A 24110-nucleotide genomic window follows, 5' to 3' on the forward strand; every position below is an offset into this window, starting at 1 on the left:
TGTAAATTCTTTAATGTATTGCAAATTAACCCATACATTATCCTGTAGAAAAAAGTTTTTTGACAGATGACTGGATAGCATGTCGCATCTTTGTTGCATCTTATCAAGGAGTGTTTTATTTTGCATAAAGATGTGCTGCTGGTGTTGGCTGTTTTATTATTTTCATCTGTATTATGCATTCTGTTGTTATTTTTTTTTAATCTGCAACAATAATTCCTACTGATGAAAAGTATGCAAGACACAGGTATTTAGCTTAAAACTTTTTAATTTGGCTCAATTACATAGAAAGCCTTAGGCTTATGATAACCCTCTCGAGTGGGTTTCTCGGACCTTTAACCAGTGTATTTGGTGGAGATCGAGGGAACGCTCCCAGTAGGGTTCGAACTTGTTACCCTCCGATCGCTACGCAGACACCATATCCACTATTCCGTGGCAATTCACAGGTATTTCATATTACTTCAAATTACTTGCAATTTTATAATATAAGAACTTGTTAATTCATCAGTGTTTTGTCCATTGATTGGTCTGTCTTAATTCAAATGTTCATAATCTGTGGTGAAAAAACAAAAACATTTCTCAGGTGATTCAATTGCAGGAAGAAAGATGTTGTCTCCAAAATGTGTATAGTTAAGATGTGCAGAGATCCACATGTCCCTGAGTTATCTGCCCCTGATTTAGCCATTTTTATTACAGAAGCATAAATGTTTAAAGGTTGTGGAGGGAACTACTTTAGCATATCTCAAGAAATTGTTTTGAAACAAGAAATATGTCAAAACCATGAAGTGTAGATATGCAAACACAATTTTCTTGTGCTGTGATACATTTATTTTTGAGTTATGTGCCCTTGGACTTTGCATGGTTTCTATGAATGTTACAAATTGATGCATATGTATTTTGAGTGACATTTTGACAAAGCTCTGGTTGATCTCGATATATACAAAGAACAATATATTGAAATATTGTTAAATTAGCCAATTAACAAAGGAAAAGAAGTCTTCCTCATGAATAATAGTGTAGCTAAATCTGATAATATAGTTCTCACTTTATTTTCTATAATCAATGTCTGGTGCTTGTAGGAATTTGATACAGTTATCAGACAGCCATTGTTTATAAACCAGTAAACAACTCAAATTGCCATTCAGATGAGTTATCATCAGAATACCATAATTTATGCCTTTGTGGTATAATTCCTGCTAAAATTCTGGCATGCTGTGTGTCGGTATTGTTTTATGTGATTGAAATAATGTTTACAGATTTGTAAGAAATAAATTATATTTACAAATTTGAAATAAAATACATCCTCTCAGTGCATTTAACTCTCAATGATTTAAGATATTAAATTTGATTAACAAATACCTCTGGTTCAGTGAATATTGAGTGCAATTTACTTGTACTTGTATTATAGCTGTAAATATGTTAATTAACTGAGCTTAGTATAAGATTTGTTTTCAAACAGCATGTGAGTTATTGTAACAGTGTGTTTAATTATATTTCTAATAGATTTTTAGAGTTATTTTAATACTCCCTATACTGTTCATATTTAATCATTCTTTTGACTGCATCTCTGGGCAACAACATCAATAAACTTGCATGCTACTTCCTCAGTTTGTATCAATACATGATCTTATTATTTCATTATTGGAATAATATGCATGTGTATTTGAACTATATTCAGCAACATTTGTTTTCTGTATCTGCTCAATTGCTCATGTTCAGCAGAAGTCTTTTGATGTTTCACTGAGATCATTTAACCCAAGGTTGTTAAAATTAAATTCACGGTTTTATGAAAGTTGACTGTAGTACATTAAAATAAAAACATAATTGAATGAATTCAATTAAATGTAATGCAAAGACTATTAAAGTAAAATAAAATGAACATTAAACGTTAAAGCAATACAGAGTTTAGTAAAAAAAAATCCAGTCAATAGTTTATGTAAGTTATTTGCCATAAAAGTTTTTTTTTTAAACATTTTTTGTAGAGACTGCTCATATTGGTATTTATATATCAAGATCAGAGAAAGAAAATTCATTATTGAATCCTTGGGTAATTTTTTTTATTGGGGTGATGGGCCTCGCGTGTGTGGGACTCGGATGATGGGCCTCTGGTGTGTGGGAGCCTTAGCCTATTGTAGTTAAAATTGTTGTCAGTATTTGTGTATTGATATACTCATTGAAGGTTACTGAATGAAGTCTCAGATTATGTATTTAAGAGGGGGGGGGGGAACTGGTGAGCCTCCAATTATGTATTGAGCGTAGATAACTGACTAATATATCAGCAATATGTATTCTCCTTTAATTAACCCTTTGCATGCTGGGAAATTCGTCGTCTGCTAAAATGTCGTCTGCTGAATATCTAAAATTAGCCATTTCTTCGATTTTTTTTCAAAGAATACTATCAGAATAGCAAACAGTTTGGATCCTGATGAGACACCACGTTCTGTGGCGTCTCATCTGGATCCAAACTGTTTGCAAAGGCCTTCAAAATTCAGTTCCAGCACTGAAAGAGTTAATATAAACATTCATTACATGCATTGAAAGACACACTCAGGCTAGCAATGGCAGCTGTTATCCTGTCTCAATGGCAACAAAGGAAGCTGTAACAGTCACATGCATAATATCTGTCACTACTAATGTAACATATGGATTGTAACATATTGTAACATGTGCAGTGCCAAAGAAAGTTTTATTTGATAACATTAACTTAGCTCACCAGCTGTTACTTTGAAAGAATCAGTAATACTTTATTATTTTATTGTTATATTAAGAAGAGCTGGTGTTTTCGTAATTACAAAAGAACAGGTAAATTTCATTTTGTCTAAAAACTTAAAATTCTGGTCTCATTCAACAGAGCCTTTATACTTGGAATATATTCATGCATAAAGGTGTGTGCCAGGTTATTATTGGGCAGCTATAACACTACAAGGACATTTTAACTTTTAATTAAATATAAAGGCTACCAGGTATTCGGCATGTAAATTTTGAAGTAGCAAATATTTTGTTACTCTTGTTATTCACTTTAAAATTTGGTATTCTGTAATACACTTCAATGATTAGGGTGAAGTTCCCTCAAAAGGTCTAGTTTTGCATATTCTAGACAGGAAATCAAATCAGTACCAATTACTCAGCAGATGGATTTTGTGATATATTAGATTATTTTCTCATCCATAATAACATGTCCAGACGATAGTGACATTGACAGCAAATTGACATGTATTTGCTCTACGCATATACAAATGGAATTCATTATCACATGAAATTCCGCCAGTGCTTGGATCTGATTCTATGAAATGGTATAGACTTCAGAAATACTTATTGTATTGCAGAAATATGATATATTAGTATAACAAAGATGCCTTTTTGTGCAAACAAACCGTTTTGCTATGTTAAAGGTCAAGGTAATACTTGGAAGTCAAATGTCAAAATACAGCACTTTATTGTACAAAAATGGCCAAGGTCATACTAAGAGGTCAAATATCAATTAACGCTACTTGACGGCAATTTTCTTTGTAAAATTATTGTTTGTCCACTCAACAACTTTTGGGTGCTTAAGAGGATTGGAAAAAAAAAGATTCGTGCTGTGAAAAGGGGATTTAATGCATGTGTGTAAAGTGTCGTCCAAGATTAGCCTGTGCAGTTAGGGACAATACTTTCCCCTTTTATGGTATTTTTTGTTTCAAGAAAGTCTCTTCTTAGCAAAAATCCAGTTAAGGCAGAAAGTGTCGTCCCTGATAAGCCTGTGGGGAATGCACAGGCTAATCTGGGACGAGACATAATACACATGCATTAAAGCCCCTTTTCATAGAGCACGGCCCATATGTTTCATAACTGGCATTGTCTGCTCCACAATTTACAATCCATTGAAGGATTACGTAATTATTTAGGATACATGTAACTGGCACAAATGATAACCCTTTTCACATTTCCCTTCAAAATTTAACACAATGTATGTATTCATAGAATATTATATAAGAACACTATCTTGCAATAAGATGGCAAAATACTTATTGAAAATAGCAAACACGCTTCAACATAATTAAAAATATATATTAGATAAATAAGGCCAAGTGAGGTTAGAACAAATGTGTTGAGAAGGGAAAAAAGTATGTTAAATTTTTTATGGGTTGGAACCACATTTCTGCCTTCAGATCACACCCAAATTAAATAATAGGGAATATGGAAAACATTATCTTTACATAAAGGGCAGGCCTTTTTTCCATTTTTGATGTTGAGAAAATGGCAGCTGAGTCAATAGGAGCAATAGGAACAAGATTTGCCATTATCTTAGCTTTTATCTCTGAAACCCATTAGCCTTTTTGGCCATGCACTAATTAAAAGTTGAAATCTCAGTCTTTGTAGTATTTTCAGTAGAAAAAGAGGTCAAAGAGAAGTATTTATTCCTGGAATTGCATTGGTTTGGATTGTCTGACAATGAAAATCATATGTGTTGATATAAGATGTTCATCGGATGAGAAATAATGACTGTGTCCCTTTGGAAAATGAGCATATTAAAGATTCCTGTTTCAAAACTTTACAATGTCAATGGTTATACGTTTTGTCATACTTAACATTAAATCAGAAAGTTTTTTGTGTATTTCAAGTTGGTATGTTCTCGAAATGGTCCTGAATTGAAAAGATGTTGCAAACAGTTTTGATCCAGATGAGACACCACAGAATGTGGCGTCTTATCAGGATCCAAACTGTTTGGTATTTGAAAGTATTCTTTGAAAAAAAATCCAAGAAAATGCTAATTTTAGAAATTCAGCAGACAACATTTTAGCAGACGACAAATTTCCCAGCATGCAAAGGGTTAATATAAGTGATGTGTTACCTCTTGTTATTATACAGCGTGACTTTTGATCATTGGGATGGACATCATTGAGATGGACATCATGATGTTATTCGTAAAAAAGCAAAATTGTATGATTGTCAGTTTAATTAATTAATGCTTTTATCATTTGAGTTTATATAATTAATGAACAAAAGCAATTAGAAGTGGATTTGTGTACCCATGATGGGTTAAGTTTTGGCTATTGTAATGTAACACCATTGCTGTAATTGTCGAATCAAATTTAATCCAATTGTAATTAAAACCTTAAAATAATAAAAGAAAACTGTTACAAATAATTCTGGTCAGTAAATGCTATTTAGAAGAATAACTATTGGTACTACCTTGTTCACTGTATATTATTGCATATAATATTATAAGATGTAATATTTTTAAGGTTTATTGCATATAATATTATAATATGTAATATTTTTAAGGTTATGCTCATGTTATAACACCAGTGAAACAAATGGAAGCAGTTATCATACACTCTTTAACCCATGTATGCCTAGCGTCTAGTAAAAAGGCCTTGGCAAACAGCGTAGACCCAGATGAGATGCCCAGTGATGCGGCGTCTCATCAGGGTCTGCGCTGTTTACTTAAAGGAATTTCTGTAAGAAATATTCAAAATATAGAAATAAATATATTAGACATCCTTAATTTTGGAAATAAATTGATCCAATTTTAAAAGGATGGAAAAGTCCACTCTTAGAGGCATAAATGGGTTAAAGTGGCCTTTTCATAGATTTTGGCATATTTTGAAGTTTGTCATTAAATGCTTTATATTGATAAATGTTAACATTGGATCTTAAAAGCTCCAGTAAAAAATCAAGAATACAATTAAAAAAAGGAAAAAAAGTAGCCGGTACCAGGGCTCGAACCAGTGACCCCCGGAGTCCTGGAGTTAGTTTGAAGTAAAAACACATTAGCCCTCTTGGCTATTCCGCCGAGTATACACAGTTTAAGTATTTTATACCTTTTATAAGCAATCTTCTTAGTTTCGTAAATTTAAACGACAACAAAAGAACTCTCCAAATTATTCAATCGTTTCGCGTTGCAACGCTTTATAATTTTTAGGTTTTAAAATTGTCAAAAGATACATATAATGGCTATATTAGACTATGGTAAATGTTCAGTAATACTGTTTCCTCACAAATATCATAACTAAAACGAAAATTTGCGAATCTGAAACAACTTTTTCAATTTACCAAACCGTGAAAAGATCCCTTTAAGTTACAAAAATGGCACACCTTCTAAATTGCTCACATTGTTTCTGTTCTAGAATTCATTGAATATTATAGCTTGATTAATTATGTGATATTTTTCAGATTCCCATGAGGCTTACTGGTATATTGAAATATGATACCACATGATGAGGTGGAATTGTGAACAAGAGAATTCTGCCAAGTGTATCAATTCCAAACTAATGTATTACAAATGTGAAACAATCATGGATACATAAATGAAAGTAAAATGAAATGTGAACCACTAATGTGAATGTTCATTAGGTTGAAATTGGAGAGGATGTGGCCAATAAAGTATGTGAGTCGCCATTCATGAAACATTTACAGGCATTACTGTAAAAACTTTGTCATTTCACTAAAAATGGCTGGTATGTCTGGTGTAGGAGTATTCTGGGCAGTTTTGTCCATTGTGAGTGCTTTATTTTCAAGTGTTGGATTTTTCATGCCACATTGGATTAGAGGTCATTTGACCTTGAACTTTCCTGAAAAATCAACGCAGACATTTCCAGTGCATTTTGGCATTTTTCGTCGATGCAATTATCCTGCTATGGGAAGTGATGGTAAACTAACGATGATTATGGAATGTGGACGATATACGACGTTCGCTGATATTCCAAGCGTCTCCTGGCAGATAGCAACCCTGATTATTGGACTTTGTTGCGGTTTGTGTTTTCTTGTGGCCTTGACCTCAGTGTTTGGAATCTGTGTCAAGGGCATTGTCATAGCAACTGTGGCAAGGTCTGCTGGTATTCTACAAATGTGCTCAGGTATGCATTAATTAGTCCCCTAACGGTTTCACAAAAGGGGACTTATGGTTTGCGCTCCGTCTGTCAGTCAGTCAGTCTGTCAGTCAGTAAGTCTGTCAGTCAGTCTGTCTGTCACACTTTTCTGGATCCTGCAATAACTTTAAAAGTTCTTAATATTTTTTCATGAAACTTGGAACATGGATAGATGTCAATATGAACATTATGCACGTTATTTCATTTCATTCCTACGTCAACAATTCTGGTTGCAATGGCAACAAATAGACTAGAAATACTGCTGAAATGGAGGTTTTCTAGATCCTGCGATAACTTTTAAAGTTCTTAATATTTTTTCATGAAACCTGAAACATCAGGATAGATGGCAATATGGACATTATGCACGTCATTTCATTTTGTTCCTACGTCAAAAATTCTGGTTGCTATGGCAACAAATATATAATAACAAGAGGGCCAAGATGGCCCTAGTTCGCTCACCTGAGAGTCGGTTCAATCAATCTTCACCAAATGTCAAACTTGACCTAGATATTATCCAGACAAACATCCTGGTCAAGTTTCATCATTATTTCATCTGCCAGTCATGATCAATGTACATATGAAGTTTCATGATCCTAGGCGTAAGCATTCTTGAGTTATCATCCGGAAACCATTTTTCTAAGTTGAGTCACCGTGACCTTGAAAGCCATTGTGTGAATGCGTTTTTTGGCACTATGACCTTGACCTTTGACCTAGTGACCTGATAATCAATAGGGGTCATTTGCGAGTCATGATCAATATACCTATGAAGTTTCATGAACCTAGGCATAAGCGTTCTTCATCATCATCCAGAAACCATTTTACTATTTCAGGTTACCGTGACCTTTACCTTTGACCTAGTGACCAGAAAATCATTAGGGGTCATCTGCGAGTCATGATCATTGTACCTTTGAAGTTTCATGATCCTAGGCATAAGCGTTCTTGAGTTATCATCCAGAAACCATTTCTCTATTTCAGGTCGCAGTGACCTTGACCTTTGACCTAGTGACCTCAAAATCAATAGGGGTCATCTTCAAGTCATGATCAATGTACCTATGAAGTTTCATGATCCTAGGCATAAGTGTTCTTGAGCTATCATCTTGAAACCATTTTACTATTTCAGGTCACCATGACCTTGACCTTTGACCTTGTGAACTGAAAATCAATAGGGGTCATCTATGAGTCATGATCAATGTACTTATGAAGTTTCATGGTCCTAGGCCTAAGCGTTCTTGAGTTATCATCCGGAAACCATTTTACTATTTCGGGACATCGTGACCTTGACCTTTGACCTAGTGACCTGAAAATCAATAGGGGTTATCTGCGAGTCATGATCAATGTATCTATGAAGTTTCATGATCCTTGGCATAAGCGTTCTTGAGTTATCACACGGAAACCATTTTACTGCTTTGGGTCACCGTGACCTTGACCTTTGACCTAGTGACCTGAAAATCAATAGGGGTCATCTGCAAGTCATGATCAAAGTATTTATGAAGTTACATGATCCTAGGCATAAGATTTCTTGAGTTATCATCCGGAAACCATTTTACTATTTCGGGTCATCCTGACCTTGACCTTTGACCTAGTGACCTGAAAATCAATAAGAGTCATCTGCGAGTCATGATCAATGTACCTATGAAGTTTCATGATCCTTGGCATAAGCGCTCTTGAGTTATCATCCGGAAACCATCTGGCGGACGGATGGACCGACATGAGCAAAACAATATACCCCCTCTTCTTAGAAAGGGGGGGGGGGGGACATAATGAGAAAACTGTCCCCCTCCCAGCAGCCATGTTATTCAACTGACCAGAACCTTTTTTAACTCAACTCTCGTATCAAGGAAACAAATGTTCTGAGCAAATTTCATGAAAATTGGGCCAAAAATGTGACTTCTACTGTGTTCACATGTTTTCACTATATACATATAGAGAAAAATGCTCCGCCCACTGGCGGCCATGTTTTTTCACCAATCCCGATCGTTTTCAAACTCGTCCGAGATATCAATAAAACCAATTTTTTGACCAACTTTCATGATGATTGGGAAAATATTGTGACTTCTAGAGTGTTTACAAGGTTTCTCTAGAGCCAAATAGGGAAAACTGCCACTATATACATATAGTGAAAAATGCCCTGCCCACTGGCTGCCATGTTTTTTTAACCGATCTCGACCATTTTCGAACTCGTCCGAGACATCAATTGAACCAATGTTTTGACCAACTTTCATGATGATTGGGCAAAAATTGTGACTTCTAGAGTGTTTACAAGGTTTCTCTATAGCCAAATCAGGAAAACTGCCCATCCCACTGGCGGCCATGTTTTACAACGGATCAGAACCACTTTTGAACTCAACTAAGATATCATTGAGACAAAAATTTTGACAAAGTTACATGAAGATTGGGCATAAAATGTAAAATCTACAGTGTTTACAAGGTTTTTCTTTTTTTTTAACCTAGTGATCTAGTTTTCAACCCGGCACAACCCAGTTTCAAACTCAGCTGAGATTTCATTGGGACAAAGCTTCTGAGACCAAGTTTCATGAAGATGGGACAAGAAATGTGGCCGCTAGAGTGTTTACAAGCAAATGTTAACGGACGGACAGACCATCGTGACCTTGACCTTTGACCTAGTGACCTGAAAATCAATAGGGGTCATCTGCGAGTCATGATCAATGTATCTATGAAGTTAGATGATCCTAGGCATAAGAGTTCTTGAGTTATCATCCGGAAACCATTTTACTATTTCGGGTCATCGTGACCTTGACCTTTGACCTAGTGACCTGAAAATCAATAGGGGTCATCTGCTAGTCATGATCAATGTACCTAATGAAGTTTCATGATCCTTGGCATAAGCGCTCTTGAGTTATCATCCGGAAACCATCTGGTGGACGGATGGACCGACATGAGCAAAACAATATACCCCCTCTTCTTCGAAAGGGGGGGGGGGCATAATGAGAAAACTGCCCCCCTCCCAGCAGCCATGTTATTCAACTGACCAGAACCATTTTTTAAGGCAACTCTCGTATCAAGAAAACAAATGTTCTGAGCAAATTTCATGAAAATTGGGCCAAAAATGTGACTTCTACTGTGTTCACATGTTTTCACTATATACATATAGAGAAAAATGCCCCGCCCACTGGCGGCCATGTTTTTTCACTGATCCCGACCATTTTCAAACTCGTCCGAGATATCAATAAAACCAATGTTTTGACCAACTTTCATGATGATTGGGCAAAAATTGTGACTTCTAGAGTGTTGACAAGGTTTCTCTATAGCCAAATGGGGAAAATTAACTGCCACTATATACATATAGAGAAAAATGCTCCGACCACTGGCGGCCATGTTTTTTCACTGATCTCGACCATTTTCGAACTCGTCCGAGACATCAATTGAACCAATGTTTTGACCAACTTTCATGATGATTGGGCAAAAATTGTGACTTCTAGAGTGTTTACAAGGTTACTCTATAGTCAAATAAGGAAAACTGCCCCGCCCACTGGCGGCCATGTTTTTCAAGGGATCGAAACCACTTTTGAACTCAACTAAGATAACACAAAATTTTTGACAAAGTTACATGAAGATTGAGCATGAAATGTGACTTCTACAGTGTTTACAAGGTTTTTCTTTTTTTTAACCTAGTGATCTAGTTTTAAACCCAGCACAACCCAGTTTCAAACTCGGCTGTGATTTCATTGGGACAAAGCTTCTGACCAAGTTTCATGAAGATGGGACAAGAAATGTGGCCTCTAGAGTGTTTACGAGAAAATGTTTACGGACGGACGGACATACGACGGACAAAGACCGGTCACAAAAGCTCACCTGAGCAATCAGGTGAGCTAAAAATCTGAAAATGGTGGAATTTCATTCATTTACTTTATCAATCCATTAAAATTATAATTGCAGTTTTCTCCAAACATAAAAAAGCTGCTCTCTGTGAAGAGGGTGTTTAATGCATGTGCTTAAAGTTTTGTCCCAGATAAGCCTGTGCAGTCTGCACAGGTAATCAGGGAAGACACTTTCTGCCATAACTAGATTATTGCTAAGAAGAGACTTTCTGCAAACAAAATACACCAATGTATACCATAAAAGCGGCAAGCGTTGTCCGTTATTAGACGGGATAAATTGAACGCGGGATGAATGTTTATTTACAATACGTCCGCCATTTACAATGTCGAAGGTCATGACGTAGCAATTTGATTCTACTGGGATAATTTATGTTTTTCTTAATGGTATGTGTAGTATTATGACTTGTTAGTATAAAAAATGAACTGTGATTCCAGTTTATATAAGGTGGATGTTACTCGTAATTATCGGTGGATTAACAAACTTACAAAACTCGCTGGACTTAATAGTGGATGTACGTAATGAATAGACCTTTGATAAATTTTGTTTTTTCTTTAATTATTTTTGCCGACTTTCTTTAACCGTGCCGTCTGCAAAGTCTGAAAAAAAACCTGCAATTATCGGATGGTCAATCAATTATCACGTAATTACTGCTGCTACCCAGTTAGTGCGCATGCACTATTTAGACGGTGACATGTGTATTGGAAGAGATGAGATAAGATAAACAACACCCGAGGTATTCACTTGATTATAGACTGAGTTTCAAGTACTGAAACATTAATTTCAATCTAAGGAGCACAGCAGGATTTATTACCATGGAACTCAAGATATAAACTGACTGACGCACGGGTTAAATTTTCGACGCCTCAAAATGACGCACGGCAGAAAAAAGGGTTGCGTCAAAAACGAGTCATTTTTAATTTGCTAGCGTCAAAATGCAGGATTCTGCGTCTATTGAAATCCCTGATATCTAAGTGTTAAAGGGTAAAACAATGGCCTACAGGTGAGCATTCTAAGCCATCTTTAGTCTAATATGAAAGGGAACTCAGTTGGGTACATTCTTTAATAAGACTATGCACAAATTCATCAGCATATTTAAATAAAAACTTCCAATCATGCACTGACTGAGCCCCTGTTCCTTCTAGACTATTTTTGTGTCATCAAAATTACTAATTGATACAAAAGCTTAATACATGTTCTAATCCCTTCTTTTCTTTAACAGGCCTTTTCTGCCCTATGCCACAGGTCCGGATTTTGGCCCCATTCCCAATGCAAATCCGGTTGTTTTTTTTCCCAATTCAAAAAAATATTCCCAATTCCCAAAAAAACAAAAAAAACAACAATTTTTTTTGTAAACCTTTAAATATATAAGTTAACCTGATCCAGTGTAGAAAATAGAATATTTTTTTTTATGCATAATTAAATTATCTGTCGCCTTGAATTTGTTTTAAAAACAGTAAAATATGTTAAATTGATTATTTAAGACTTTCCTTATTTTCCCCAAAATAGGGCGTTTCATGCAATTTTTTTCCCCTAAAAAAAGGCCAGGCCCTTTCCCCCAAATCAGATAAAAAAACCTGCACCTATCACACATGTTCAAATTTTTTTGTAAAATTTTAATAATATGTTATCAAAATAGTCGTTATGTACCAGTTAACGGCTTCTTTGAAATATAAGAAACACTATTTAAATGTGTTAATTTATTCCCAATTGGGCCAGTTTTGCGATTAATTTTTTCCCAAAAATAGGGTTTTTCACGACGCAAAATTCCCAAAATTCCAGAGCGGAAAAGGCCTGTTTAACTAGAAATATCTGATGATCAATACAATGAGAGGGGTTTCTTCCACAACCATTGATTTCATTTTCTGACCATTATACAGTGTTGTACTAATAAACAATGCAAATCGCATGACAAACATGCATTTGTAAACCTTGTTGGTAGAACTTGATACTTTTCCATTGCCTGTGACTGAGGAATAACATGTCAACAGATCAATGTTCTTATTTCCAATTCTTGCTATGTTGATTCATTGAAAACCTATGTTTATCCCAGTTTTCATCATGCAAGCCTGCTTATTTTGTTAACAATTAAGGGGGGGGGGGGGGGAAGGTATAGTATTTCTTTATTAGGCACATGTCATAAATTGTACTCAACCATTCCTGTTGAAAGGTCACCTGATTTTTTCTAGCATGTCAATTACTCATTTGTATGAATGGACAAAGCTGGGCTTTACATGAACAATGTTTATCCCTTGTTTGTGTGGTCTTAGCAAACCACAGTTGAATGACACTACTTTGGTGGGGTTTTTAAAATTTAAATGAGCAGTGCTCTGTTGAAAGACGTTAAATGCATGTGCGTTAAGTATCGTCCAGGTTAGCCTGCGCTGTATGCACAAGCGAATCAGGGACAACACGTTCTGCCTAAACTGGTTTGCAGCTTAGAGGAAACAATCCACCTATAGTTTGATTGTGATGTACATGTAATTTACAAAACTTACAGTTCTAGCCATTCATTAGTAAATTTACAACACTTGTAAAGTAAAACGTCGAACAACTTTTCCATAATTACAGATATGTTTTCTGACCATCTCTTTAAATAAAACTTGTGCACAAAGCAATCATTTAATAAATAATTCAAGTGATATTCTTGAAAATTTGATAATGAATAAGCCATCAATATGCCCCTGTAAAATTTTTGGCAATGACAGTTTTAACGATTTTAAGAAAACAAGTATACAGAAATGTTATTCAATGACTAAGGTATTCATGATCAACACACATCCATTTTGAACAGGTGTTACCTAAGGAACAATAATATTGTGATAAGGATGACTGCACTTAAAAAATTTATTCGGTCACCAAGTTTTCCTTGCTGTATACTTAAGGTTATAAATCATAATATAACTGACTTCAGTCTTGTGTAAAATGCTATGGGCCATTAATTCTGAAAAAAATAATGGGTCTAAAAAAGCAAAGATTTATCAGCTGCTTTATGCAAATATTTTGTTATTGTTCCCAAAGTAGTTCAGTAGAAATCACTCTACCATGTTTATCATTTATATTTTGTTTTTAGCTCACCTGAGCACAACCTGCCCTTATTAACTCTTTCAGTGCTGGAACCGAATTTTGAAGGCCTTTGCAAACAGTTTGGATCCAGATGAGACGCCACAGAATGTGGCGTCTCATCAGGATCCAAACTGTTTGCTATTCTGATAATAAGTATTCTTTGAAAAAAAATGAAGAAAATGCATATTTTAGTAATTCGGCAGACGACATTTTAGCAGACGAAAAATTTCCCAGCATGCAAAGGGTTAAGGAATCAAATCTTAAGATTTGATCTGACAATAAAGAATATTCTTAAAATTGTAAAGTTCTAAAAAGTGTTCCTTGTTGAGTCTTACATGTACTTGACATTTGACACCTCAAATAACATCCTTCATCATACAGAACAGTCAGTGCTCATGGCATAAGCACCATTGAATTTAGCCTGCCTCTATTTCAACTTTTCAGTAAGATTTCTTAAGTGAATGTCTTTTCTTGATTCTTATTAGCCTAAGAATGGGTTGGTGAATGTATGATATGCTCATGGTAAGCTTCTGTAATCACCTTTAGTCTGTCGTTTGTAGTCCAATTAAAGTCCATCACCAACATAAAAATTGCCTTATAAATGCTCTTGAGGCAACATTTATTGCCCACACTTCATGGAACTTGGTAAAGACATTTTTCCCAATGATATCTCAGCTGACTTTCATAACTTGGCCATGAGGGTGTCAGCCACTAGGTCACTAAGTCAGATTAACAAAAGAATTTGTGAACTAAAAGTAGTGATATTTTTGCTTAATCAACATGAAAATTACATAGATAGTTTGTTGAAACTTGCTCAGAACTTTTGTTCTAGTAATAATATGGACTGACTTTGTAAATGGTTCCATTTCATTGAAAAACATGGCAGTCAGGGGGCGAGGCAGTTTTCCTTATATGGTTATAATATGTAACCATCATGAACACTCCAGAATTCAAAAATTTACCCATTTTTGTCACGCAACTGGCTTCGACAATTTGTTCTTATGATATTTCAGCCAAATAAAACATGTTTACAGGTTACAAAGCAAGGTTGAATTAGCCACATTTATTTCATAAAACCTTACAAATGCTGCTTAAAACAGTTCTGTTCCTTTAGTTTCAAATGAGCAACCTAGAAACCAAATTAGTTCTGAAGTAACTAAGGCTCTATCTTAGATACGATACAAGATTTTAACATAAAACTTCATGGGTGTGTAGAGATCAATGAGAAGAATTGCCTTGCACAAGAACCATAACCCAACACTTTCTTAAATACGAGTTATTGCCCTCTGTTGTTTTTGTATGATTTAAGTTTTCAAGGCTACATCTCAGATACGATAAAAGATTTCAACATGAAACTTCATGGATGTATAGATATCAATGAGGAGATTTGCAGTGCATTAAAACAATTACCCTATACTTATTTTTTTGTTTTTGATTATTAAACCTTTTAAAGGGGCCTTTTCACAGATTTTGGCATTTTTTTAACTTATTCATTAAATGCTTTATATTGATAAATGTAAACATTGGATCATAAAAGCTCCAGTAAAAAATCAAGAAAAAAATTAAAAAAAGGAAAAGAACATTGCCCGGAGCAGGTTTCGAACCAGTGACCCCTGGAGTCCTGCCAGAGTCCTGAAGTAAAAACGCTTAGCCTACTGAGCTATTCCGCCGAGTACACATTGTTGACGTATTTTATACCTTATATAAGCAATCTTCGTAGTTTCACAAAATTTTACGACAAAAACAGAACTCTCCAAATTATTCAATCGTTTCGCGTTGCAACGCTTTATAATTTTTAGGTTTTAAAATCGTCAAAAGATGCATATAATGGCTATATTAGAGCATGGTTAATGTTCAGTATTACTGTTTCCTCACAAATATCATAACTAAAACGAAAACTTACGAATCTGAAACAACTTTTTTCAATTTTGTCAATTTACCAAAGCGTGAAAAGATCCCTTTAAGGGATTTTGCACCCATCCATGAACACAATTTATTTGTTGGGGATATCAATTCAACAAATGTGCATGTTATTATTCTTGTCAGTATGTCAAAATCAAAAAGGCTGTTAATTGTTAACAAAATTTTTAACAAATAAAGGAGCTATAATAATATTGCATTCTGCTATTCTGTTTGTTGGTCTGTCTGTCTGCCATGGTCTGTATGTCTGTGTGATGGTGTATCATTTTGTCTGTTTGTCTGTTATTCTGTCTTTTACAATGGTTCATCTCTCAGTCTGTCCCAAAACTTGTTGGATATATACTAATACCTTCCCAATGCAATTATATTTTAATGTGCAAGTATTATAAATAATTGAACACAGCTTAATACTGTAAGAGACAGTACTTCAGGAAAAAGACCCCCACTTATAACTCTTTCTAAAGTCAAAACAAATTTGGAATCAATTGTCAGAAATTTTTTGTAAAAAGGAAAGACAGCCTTAGCTTGAACTTTATTGTGACTTTATGGTTAACTCTGTGACATCATATTATATTAGGGTATTATATTTCAAAACATGATGCAGAGTTTATGAGTAAAATGTTGGCTTAAATGTCAAGTTCACAAGTTATCATTTAAGTGTCATATTATGTGTTTTTTTCTGTGGAATTAATGTGGCCAGGGATTGCAAAAATATAAGCTGTGCTAGTGGAAAACAAGGCCTTATGCATATGTATAAAATGTCATAGGATTATCTGGGGCGTGTCGCGACTGTCTTTCAGCCTAAACTGAATTTTCGCATAGAAGTTCCTTTAGATGAAAAGTACCATTTAAGCCGAAAGTGAACTGCACAGGCTTATCTGGAATAACACTTTCCACACATGCATTAAGCCCTGTTTTCCCAGAGTGCAGCTTATTTCCTAATAATAATGCACCACAGCAGACTGCATATTTGACCTCATTTTTAAAGAAAAATATGTGACAACAGCCATGCACTCATGTACAATAATTTGCAAACAGTTCATGATTTACACATGTCTAATGAAGGATTTGCCATTCATTAATTTATAAGATGGTTATCACATGTATCATGTGAAATATTTTAAATGAAATAGTGGTATATACAGATTTGTTAACTTTTACGTATGATCTTTCTATATATGTAATAGATTATGATATCCCCATGGTTAATTGACTTGTACAAATATGTGTATTATCTTATTAACTCAAGAAACTTAATAGTCAATATAAAAATTCCATTAAAATATTTCATACTTACCATGCATGTTAAAAAATAATCATATCTAAATGTATTTCTGACAGCTGGAATATTTTCAGTTAAATAAATATCATTTATTTTCATATATTTTAATGGCATTCTTATATGCTTTTTTTATATGGACAGGCAGGTATGTGTATAGAAGGTATTCGCAACTCGATTTTAAGCCAAACATGCTGTCGTGCAATGCTCGCGCATGTGCACTTGTCTGAAGCCGAAAACGAAAATAGTGCATCAGACCTCTTTCGTTATGTAAAAAAAATGTTTAAATCACCGTTATTAAACGGGAATCGAGACCAAATAGACATAGTATAATGACAGGTATGTTTTCAAAATCAGTTACGCATGTTTATTTATGTTAGATTATGCTGATTAAGTCATTAATTCGGGTTGAAAATATTTGCCTTCGGTAGAGGATAGATTTCAAAATGGCGGAAATGTATGTTAAACAAGCCGACATGTACCAATTTATAAGAATCATCAAGTTTATATTAGATTATACTGATTGTTAAAATTTATATAAACTGATGGATAATGAATAGTATGTTGTCTTGGAAATATTTGAAAGGCAGATAAGATATTCATTCTGTTGGTTTTCTTGATTGGAATTTGAGGGAAAATGGCGGAATTGTAGGGGTAACAATAAGTTTATGGTATATTTTGGACAAAGCATCAAATGTATTTAAACATCTTTAAAATATAAATGGAAGCTGCAAATTTACTAAACAGATGTTACTGAATGGTTTGCAAAAACATTGTGAGTTTCTACCGAGTAATTTTAATGCTATTTAAGTTGGAATGAGGGATTTTTTTTTATCCAAATGCACATTTTACAATTTAAAACAAAAGTATGTTTACATCTATTAAAAATCTGTTTCATGATTTACTACAAGTTTATTCTTTTCAAGTTGCATTTATGGATATTTTGTAAACCTTTTCACAAGATAGAAGAACACAAGAATATAATTAATCTTTTAAACAATTTAATTGATATTTGTATTACATGATTCATTTATATAAATAAACGTCTCTTTGTGAATAGTTTTTTAGCAACTGATGTAGAATCACAGATGCAATATCTGACGCGATTGAGAACACAACAAATCGGTATCGCGATTTCCGTATTATTTTTCATCTGTTTTCTTATTAAATTTCTTAATGTAATCAATCAATTTTCAAGCTTTCATACGATGGTTACTTCTTAAATATTTAAATAAAAATGGTAAATATTTGAATAGTTTAAATAAACAATTGAAAATAACAGAAAAAAAGCCAATGTATAAGCTTTCTAATGAATGTTATTTGTTAAATTTCTGACTAAAAATGACAGTGCAATAATATATATTTACAGTGAAGGTGACGATATTTTTTACCCGAAACTCAGCCGCAGTTGGAAGACAAACCGTAATTACGTTTTGTTTAACTCGTCATATCTTTTTTAATATGTTATGCATTGACATATAAATAAGATATTTAGAAAGAGCAACATTTCAGCTTTCTTAAATGGGTAACATATAGGATCTTGCATGAGTGGTCGTTTTGTATTGAATTTATTAAACAAGTCATCAAAATAAAGTTAAAAACGAGGCTTGCCGAGATTTTATCTTTATTTAGATGACGTGTTTAATAAATGCAATACAAAATGACCACGAATATAAGATTCTATTTATAACATGACCAACACATTTTCTTTTTATCATTATGCTCTTTTCACCATTTATTCACATTGTAAAAGAGTTTAACTGAAGAAATTCGCTGGAATAATGAAGTTATTTCGTCAAAAATGAAGTCATTTCACATTTATATAACTAGTGTAATAACACCCGTGTAATAAACAAAATTGAGCGTTACGTTATTTCACTCCTGGAGCGTAGGTCATGTTATAAATTTTAAATATTAAATAACAAATGACGTGACCATCGGGATTTAAATTACCAAGTTAAACTGTCATCTCGGTTAACAACGTGAAGCTATTACGCGTTATCGATAAAATCAATAATTATCGGCTTATCTGACTGGATTATCAGCCACGACAGCATATTTTCGCCGTTGTTGGATTTATGCATGGAGTTGCGGATACCGTTCACATACCTGGGACAGGGAATTAAAAATAAATATGATAGCCGAAATTTCAGCTTAGCCTATTTATCAAGGGAAGTAACTATGTATTATGTTTATATTTACAAGTAAGGAGTATTCTCCCATCACTTGTCAGAAATCTTTCTATAGGAATAAGCTGCTTTCTGTCAAATAGATATCCATAATCAAGTTTGTTTTTAATGTCACCTTTGTACTAGTATGTTTCTAGAATGTAGTTGTTTTTTACATATGTTCATATAACAGCACATCCCTTAAAAGGATCAAACGTAATATTTACTTGTGCTAATATTGGATGCTAGTATTTACAGTTTTTTAGGCCTAATTGTTCATGTTGTTTCAAGGTTTTAAGCCTCAACTATCAAACACAAGGCTGCATAATGAAAGGACGTCTACATATTTCTCTCAGGCCTGGGTCCTTGAAAAAGTAGACACACTGCACTTTTTCCAGCTACGCTGACAACCCCAGCGAATTGTTGTTCATGATTTCATGAACACTTCAAGCCAATCAAGAACTGTTCATGAACGGTTCTGAAAAAGTTCCTGAGCTTGGTTCATGAACTTTTGGACATGAACTGTTCTTAAGACATGTTCATGAACTGTTTATGAATTATTGTTGAACATTTCAAAGTTCATGAACAGTTCTTCATCTAACCATAAATACTTAGTGATGAACATTTCATGCACAAGTATTTCTAATGACTTTTCTGAGACAGACTTAAAGGATCCATCATGAATAATTCATGAATTCCTTTGTGCTAGATGTTTCATACATATTTTTGAAAGTAATATTGAAATGTCTAGCATACAAATCTTGTAGATTTGTGAAACCTGTGAAGTTAGCATGAATATGCATAGTACTTTCACCACTGTAAGTTAGAGTTCTTGACCTGTTCTAGAGAATTTTAAGAACTTTTGTACAAGAACTGTTCAAGAACTGCCTTCAGGAACACTTCAATAACTTTTTAAGGACCTTTCCTGTTCTTGAATTATTCTTAAACTATTCTTGAACACTTTAAGAACTTTTTTGAACAACATGTTTCCTTCTGATGTTCTTAAACAGGTCTACACAATGTTTTTGAACGTATGATGGACTTTTTAAGAATCCAATATGTTCTTAAAAGGATCTGTCATTGTTCTTGGAAGACTTAAAAGACTTTTAAGAACGTTTTAAGGACAACTTATTTCAAGAACAGTTTAAGATGATATCAAGAAATCAATGTACATTGCATTGCTGTTTTTACAAAGAAAGAATATTGTGTGCACAGGATGTTGAAACGGAAGGCACATGGTTTATGTTATATTTGAAAATGTAAGTCTTTAATAAATTACCGGCTGAACTGATCAGCCATTGGTTCCATTTCAAGTTCTTTGGCACTGTAAGTGTAACCATTTCAGGGAAACCATTGATTAGTAAATGATTCTTGAACTGAAAATGAGACTATTCATAATCTTTTCAATACATGAATTATTCATGAACATATAGTGCAAAGTTGTATTATGAAATTTAAAGAGTATTATCAAACCACTTGTATCTCAGTTATTAGTGTTATATTTAAATTATTGTTATATGTTGCTATCAATATGTTAAGTGCTAATACAAGACTTGTTTCTTCTTACCCTGACCTGTTTGTTGAGCTTTAGTAACACTTATGATAACCTTTGCATAAATTGACAAATTCTTGTTCATGAATAGTTCATGAACACTTCATGCCACCTCAGTTCATGAACTCTTGAAGAACTATGGTTCATGAACTATTCACTTACAGTTCGTGAACAGAAAATGAGCCATTGAAAAATAGAAGGAAAATGTTAATGAACTGTTCGTGAACAGCAAAACCCTGAAGAATTTTTCAAGAATTGTGTTGTTCATGAACTGTTCAAGAACACTTCATGCCATTGATGTTCATGAATAGTTCATGAACATTTCATGCCATAATGGTTCAAGAATAGTTCATGATAACTTCATGCCACACGGGTTCAAGAATAGTTCATGAACACTTCATGCCATAAGGGTTCAAGAATAGTTCATGAACACTTCATGCCATTAGGTTTCAAGAATATTTCATGAACATTTCATGCCATTAGTGTTCATGAACAGTTCATGAACTAAAATTCCAAGAACTTTTCACAGACATGGCTCATTTTCTGTTCACGAACACTTCGTGAACAGTTCATGAACTCAGTTCACGAACAGTTCATGAACTGTTCACGAATTATTCGTGAACTGCAGAACAACATTTCGCAGGGGAACTTATTGAGTACCAAGGAATATTGAAGCGAACTTTTCACAGATTTTGACATGTATTGAAGTTTGTCATTTAATGCTTTTAATTGATAAATGTAAGCATAGCAACTCAATAGCTTAAGTAAAAACACAAGAATAAAATGGAAGAAAAAAAAAATCCTCAACTGGACTCGAACCATTGACCCTTGGAGTAAAAGTTTAGCACTTAAACCACTCGGCCATCCTTGCTCATATAGTGAGGGGTGTATTTTATACCTGATACACGCAATCATTGTAAGGTCACAAAATATAACTATAACAACAGAACTCTCCGAATGATTCACTTGTTTCGCGTTTGTAACGCTTGATAATTTTCAGGTTTTGAAATTGTCAAACGATGCATATAAAGGAGATTTTAGAGCATGGTGAATATTAAGTATCATACTGCTTCCCCGCAAATATTATAGCTACATCGAAAATTTTCGAATCTGAAACAATTTTTATGCCCCCGTTCGAAGAAAAGGGGGCATATAGTTATCAGACTGTCCATCTGTCCGTCTTTCCGTCACACTTTGCGTTTAGGTGTCGAAAAATGCTCATAACTTCAATGTCCCTTGAGAATTATAACCTTCATATTTGGTATGCATGTGTATATGGACAAGGCCTTTCCATACGCACACAATGTTTTACCCCTGTGACCTTGACCTTGAACTTAGGGTCTGCGTTTAGGTTTCAAAATCTTTGTTTAGGTTTCGAAAAATGCTCATAACTTCTATGTCCCTTGAGATATAACCTTCATATTTGGTATGCATGTTTATATGGACAAGGCCTTAGTAACCATATGCACAAAAATTTTGACCCCTGTGACCTTGACCTTGAACTTAGGGTCCGCGTTTAGGTTTGGAAATCTGCATTTAGGTTTCGAAAAATGCTATAACTTTCTATCAAAGCGTTTATAGGGGGGGCATATGTCATCCTATGGTGACAGCTCTTGTTACATTTTTGTTGATTTAGCAAAACATGAAAAGGCACTTTTAAATAGATCGGCCCACATGTATGACCACATCTAATGACTGATGTACTGACAGATAGAATTACAGTGAAAAACTAAACAAAAAACAAAGAATACTTTTAATCAGCTTGACTTTGTTGTGTCTTGACCATAAGAATTACAGTGCAAAATCCAAACAAACAATGCACACTTTGTATCAGCCTGACTTTGCCACACACAAAAACTGCTGTTGTGTTTGCAGGTTTGTTGATGGCAGCTGGCGTGGGCATTTATCCCAATGGCTGGGATGCACCTGAGGTCCAGCAGGCATGTGGGTTTACATCGAAATCTTACAGTTTAGGTATGTTCTTGAGTTGCTTGAAAAGGAGACAAATTCTGGTATGGTTACTAATATTGTATAAGCATTGTAGGTAGAACTTTTAGATTGTAAAGTTAATAATTTTAGAAGTGTATTTTTGTATGGTGTCTTTCTGTAATTCATTAGTAACAGATTTTTTTGTTTTAAATATTTGATAATTGGTACCAATGCTTTACAAAGTGTTTGATTAGGACAAACTTCGTTTATCAGTTTATTTTGTAAGATGGATCAGCACGTTAGTTTTAAACACAAAAACATATTCTGTGTGTGTTTTTAGCTCACCTGAGCGATAGCTCGAGGTGAGCTATTGTGATCACTCAGGGTCCGGCGTCCGTCCGTCTGTCTGTAAACAATTTGTAAACATCTTCTTATACTAAACCATTGAGCCAATTTCAACTAAATTTCATGTGGAGCATCCCTAGGTCATGGGACAAAAGAATTGTTAAAAAAAATTTGATCACATAACCAAGATGGCCGCCATGACCATATATGGTAAAAACCTTAAAAAATCTTCTTGTCAGAAACCGCTCATCAGATTTTCAAAAAATTTCACAGGGATGATCTTTGAAGGCTCCCCTGAAAAAGTTGTTCAAAGAAATTTGATTCGTCAAAAAACATGGCCGCAGGAGCTCGTTGAACTTTGCATGTTTATTCGTTTTTGCCTATTTTGTGAAAACTTTCAAAAATCTTCCACATTTTTTGTCCGATCCTTTCCAAATTTGCACAGTGTCTTTATATCAATGAGGACACGAACCCTACTAAAAAATGAGCATTATTGGTCCATGAAGTACAGAATTACCTCCCCTTGAATTGAGAAAATGGTGTTTATGCAATAAAGTCCAAATTTTTCATCCAATTCTTTCCAAACTTGTAAGGATTTAGCATGGTTCAAACAAGGGAAACAACTACGGTTTATGCATGTTCTTTTTATTACAGATTTGCCTCCCTTTAATTCATTCAAAATCTCATTTTACAGCAGAGATTCCAAATCTGACCTGTAAATGAGCCCCATATTTACTGCCAGTGCTAGGTTACCTTTTCCCATTTGATCATTCTTAAGTATTGGTCTTGTAATGCTGCTACTGCTTCTGCTACTGCTACTGCTACAACTACTACTACTACTACTACTACTACTACTACTACTACTACTACTACTACTACTACTTCTACTACTACTACTACTACTACTTCTACTACTACTACTACTACTACTACCACTACTACTACTACTACTACTACTACTACTAGTACTACTACTACTAGTACTACTACTACTACTACTACTACTACTTCTACTACTACTACTACTACTACTTCTACTACTACTACTACTACTACCACTACTACTACAACTACTATTACTACTACTACTACTACGACTACTACTACTACTACTACTACTACTACTACTACTACTACTACTACTACTACTACTACTACTACTACAC

General features: G+C 34.4%; 1 protein-coding gene across 1 annotated transcript in view; it reads left to right on the plus strand.

Annotated features, from left to right (window-relative positions):
• LOC127836536 (LHFPL tetraspan subfamily member 6 protein-like) overlaps positions 1 to 24110 on the plus strand; it is a 30901-nt gene that overhangs the window by 441 nt on the left and 6350 nt on the right. The window contains exons 2-3 of the mRNA XM_052363192.1: positions 6154 to 6836; positions 22546 to 22644. Of these exons, the coding sequence (XP_052219152.1) occupies positions 6431 to 6836; positions 22546 to 22644 (505 nt within the window). The 5' untranslated portion in view covers positions 6154 to 6430. The remainder of the gene's footprint in view (positions 1 to 6153; positions 6837 to 22545; positions 22645 to 24110) is intronic.

Source organism: Dreissena polymorpha, chromosome 6 (genome assembly GCF_020536995.1).
Source record: "Dreissena polymorpha isolate Duluth1 chromosome 6, UMN_Dpol_1.0, whole genome shotgun sequence".
NCBI lineage: Eukaryota > Metazoa > Mollusca > Bivalvia > Myida > Dreissenidae > Dreissena > Dreissena polymorpha.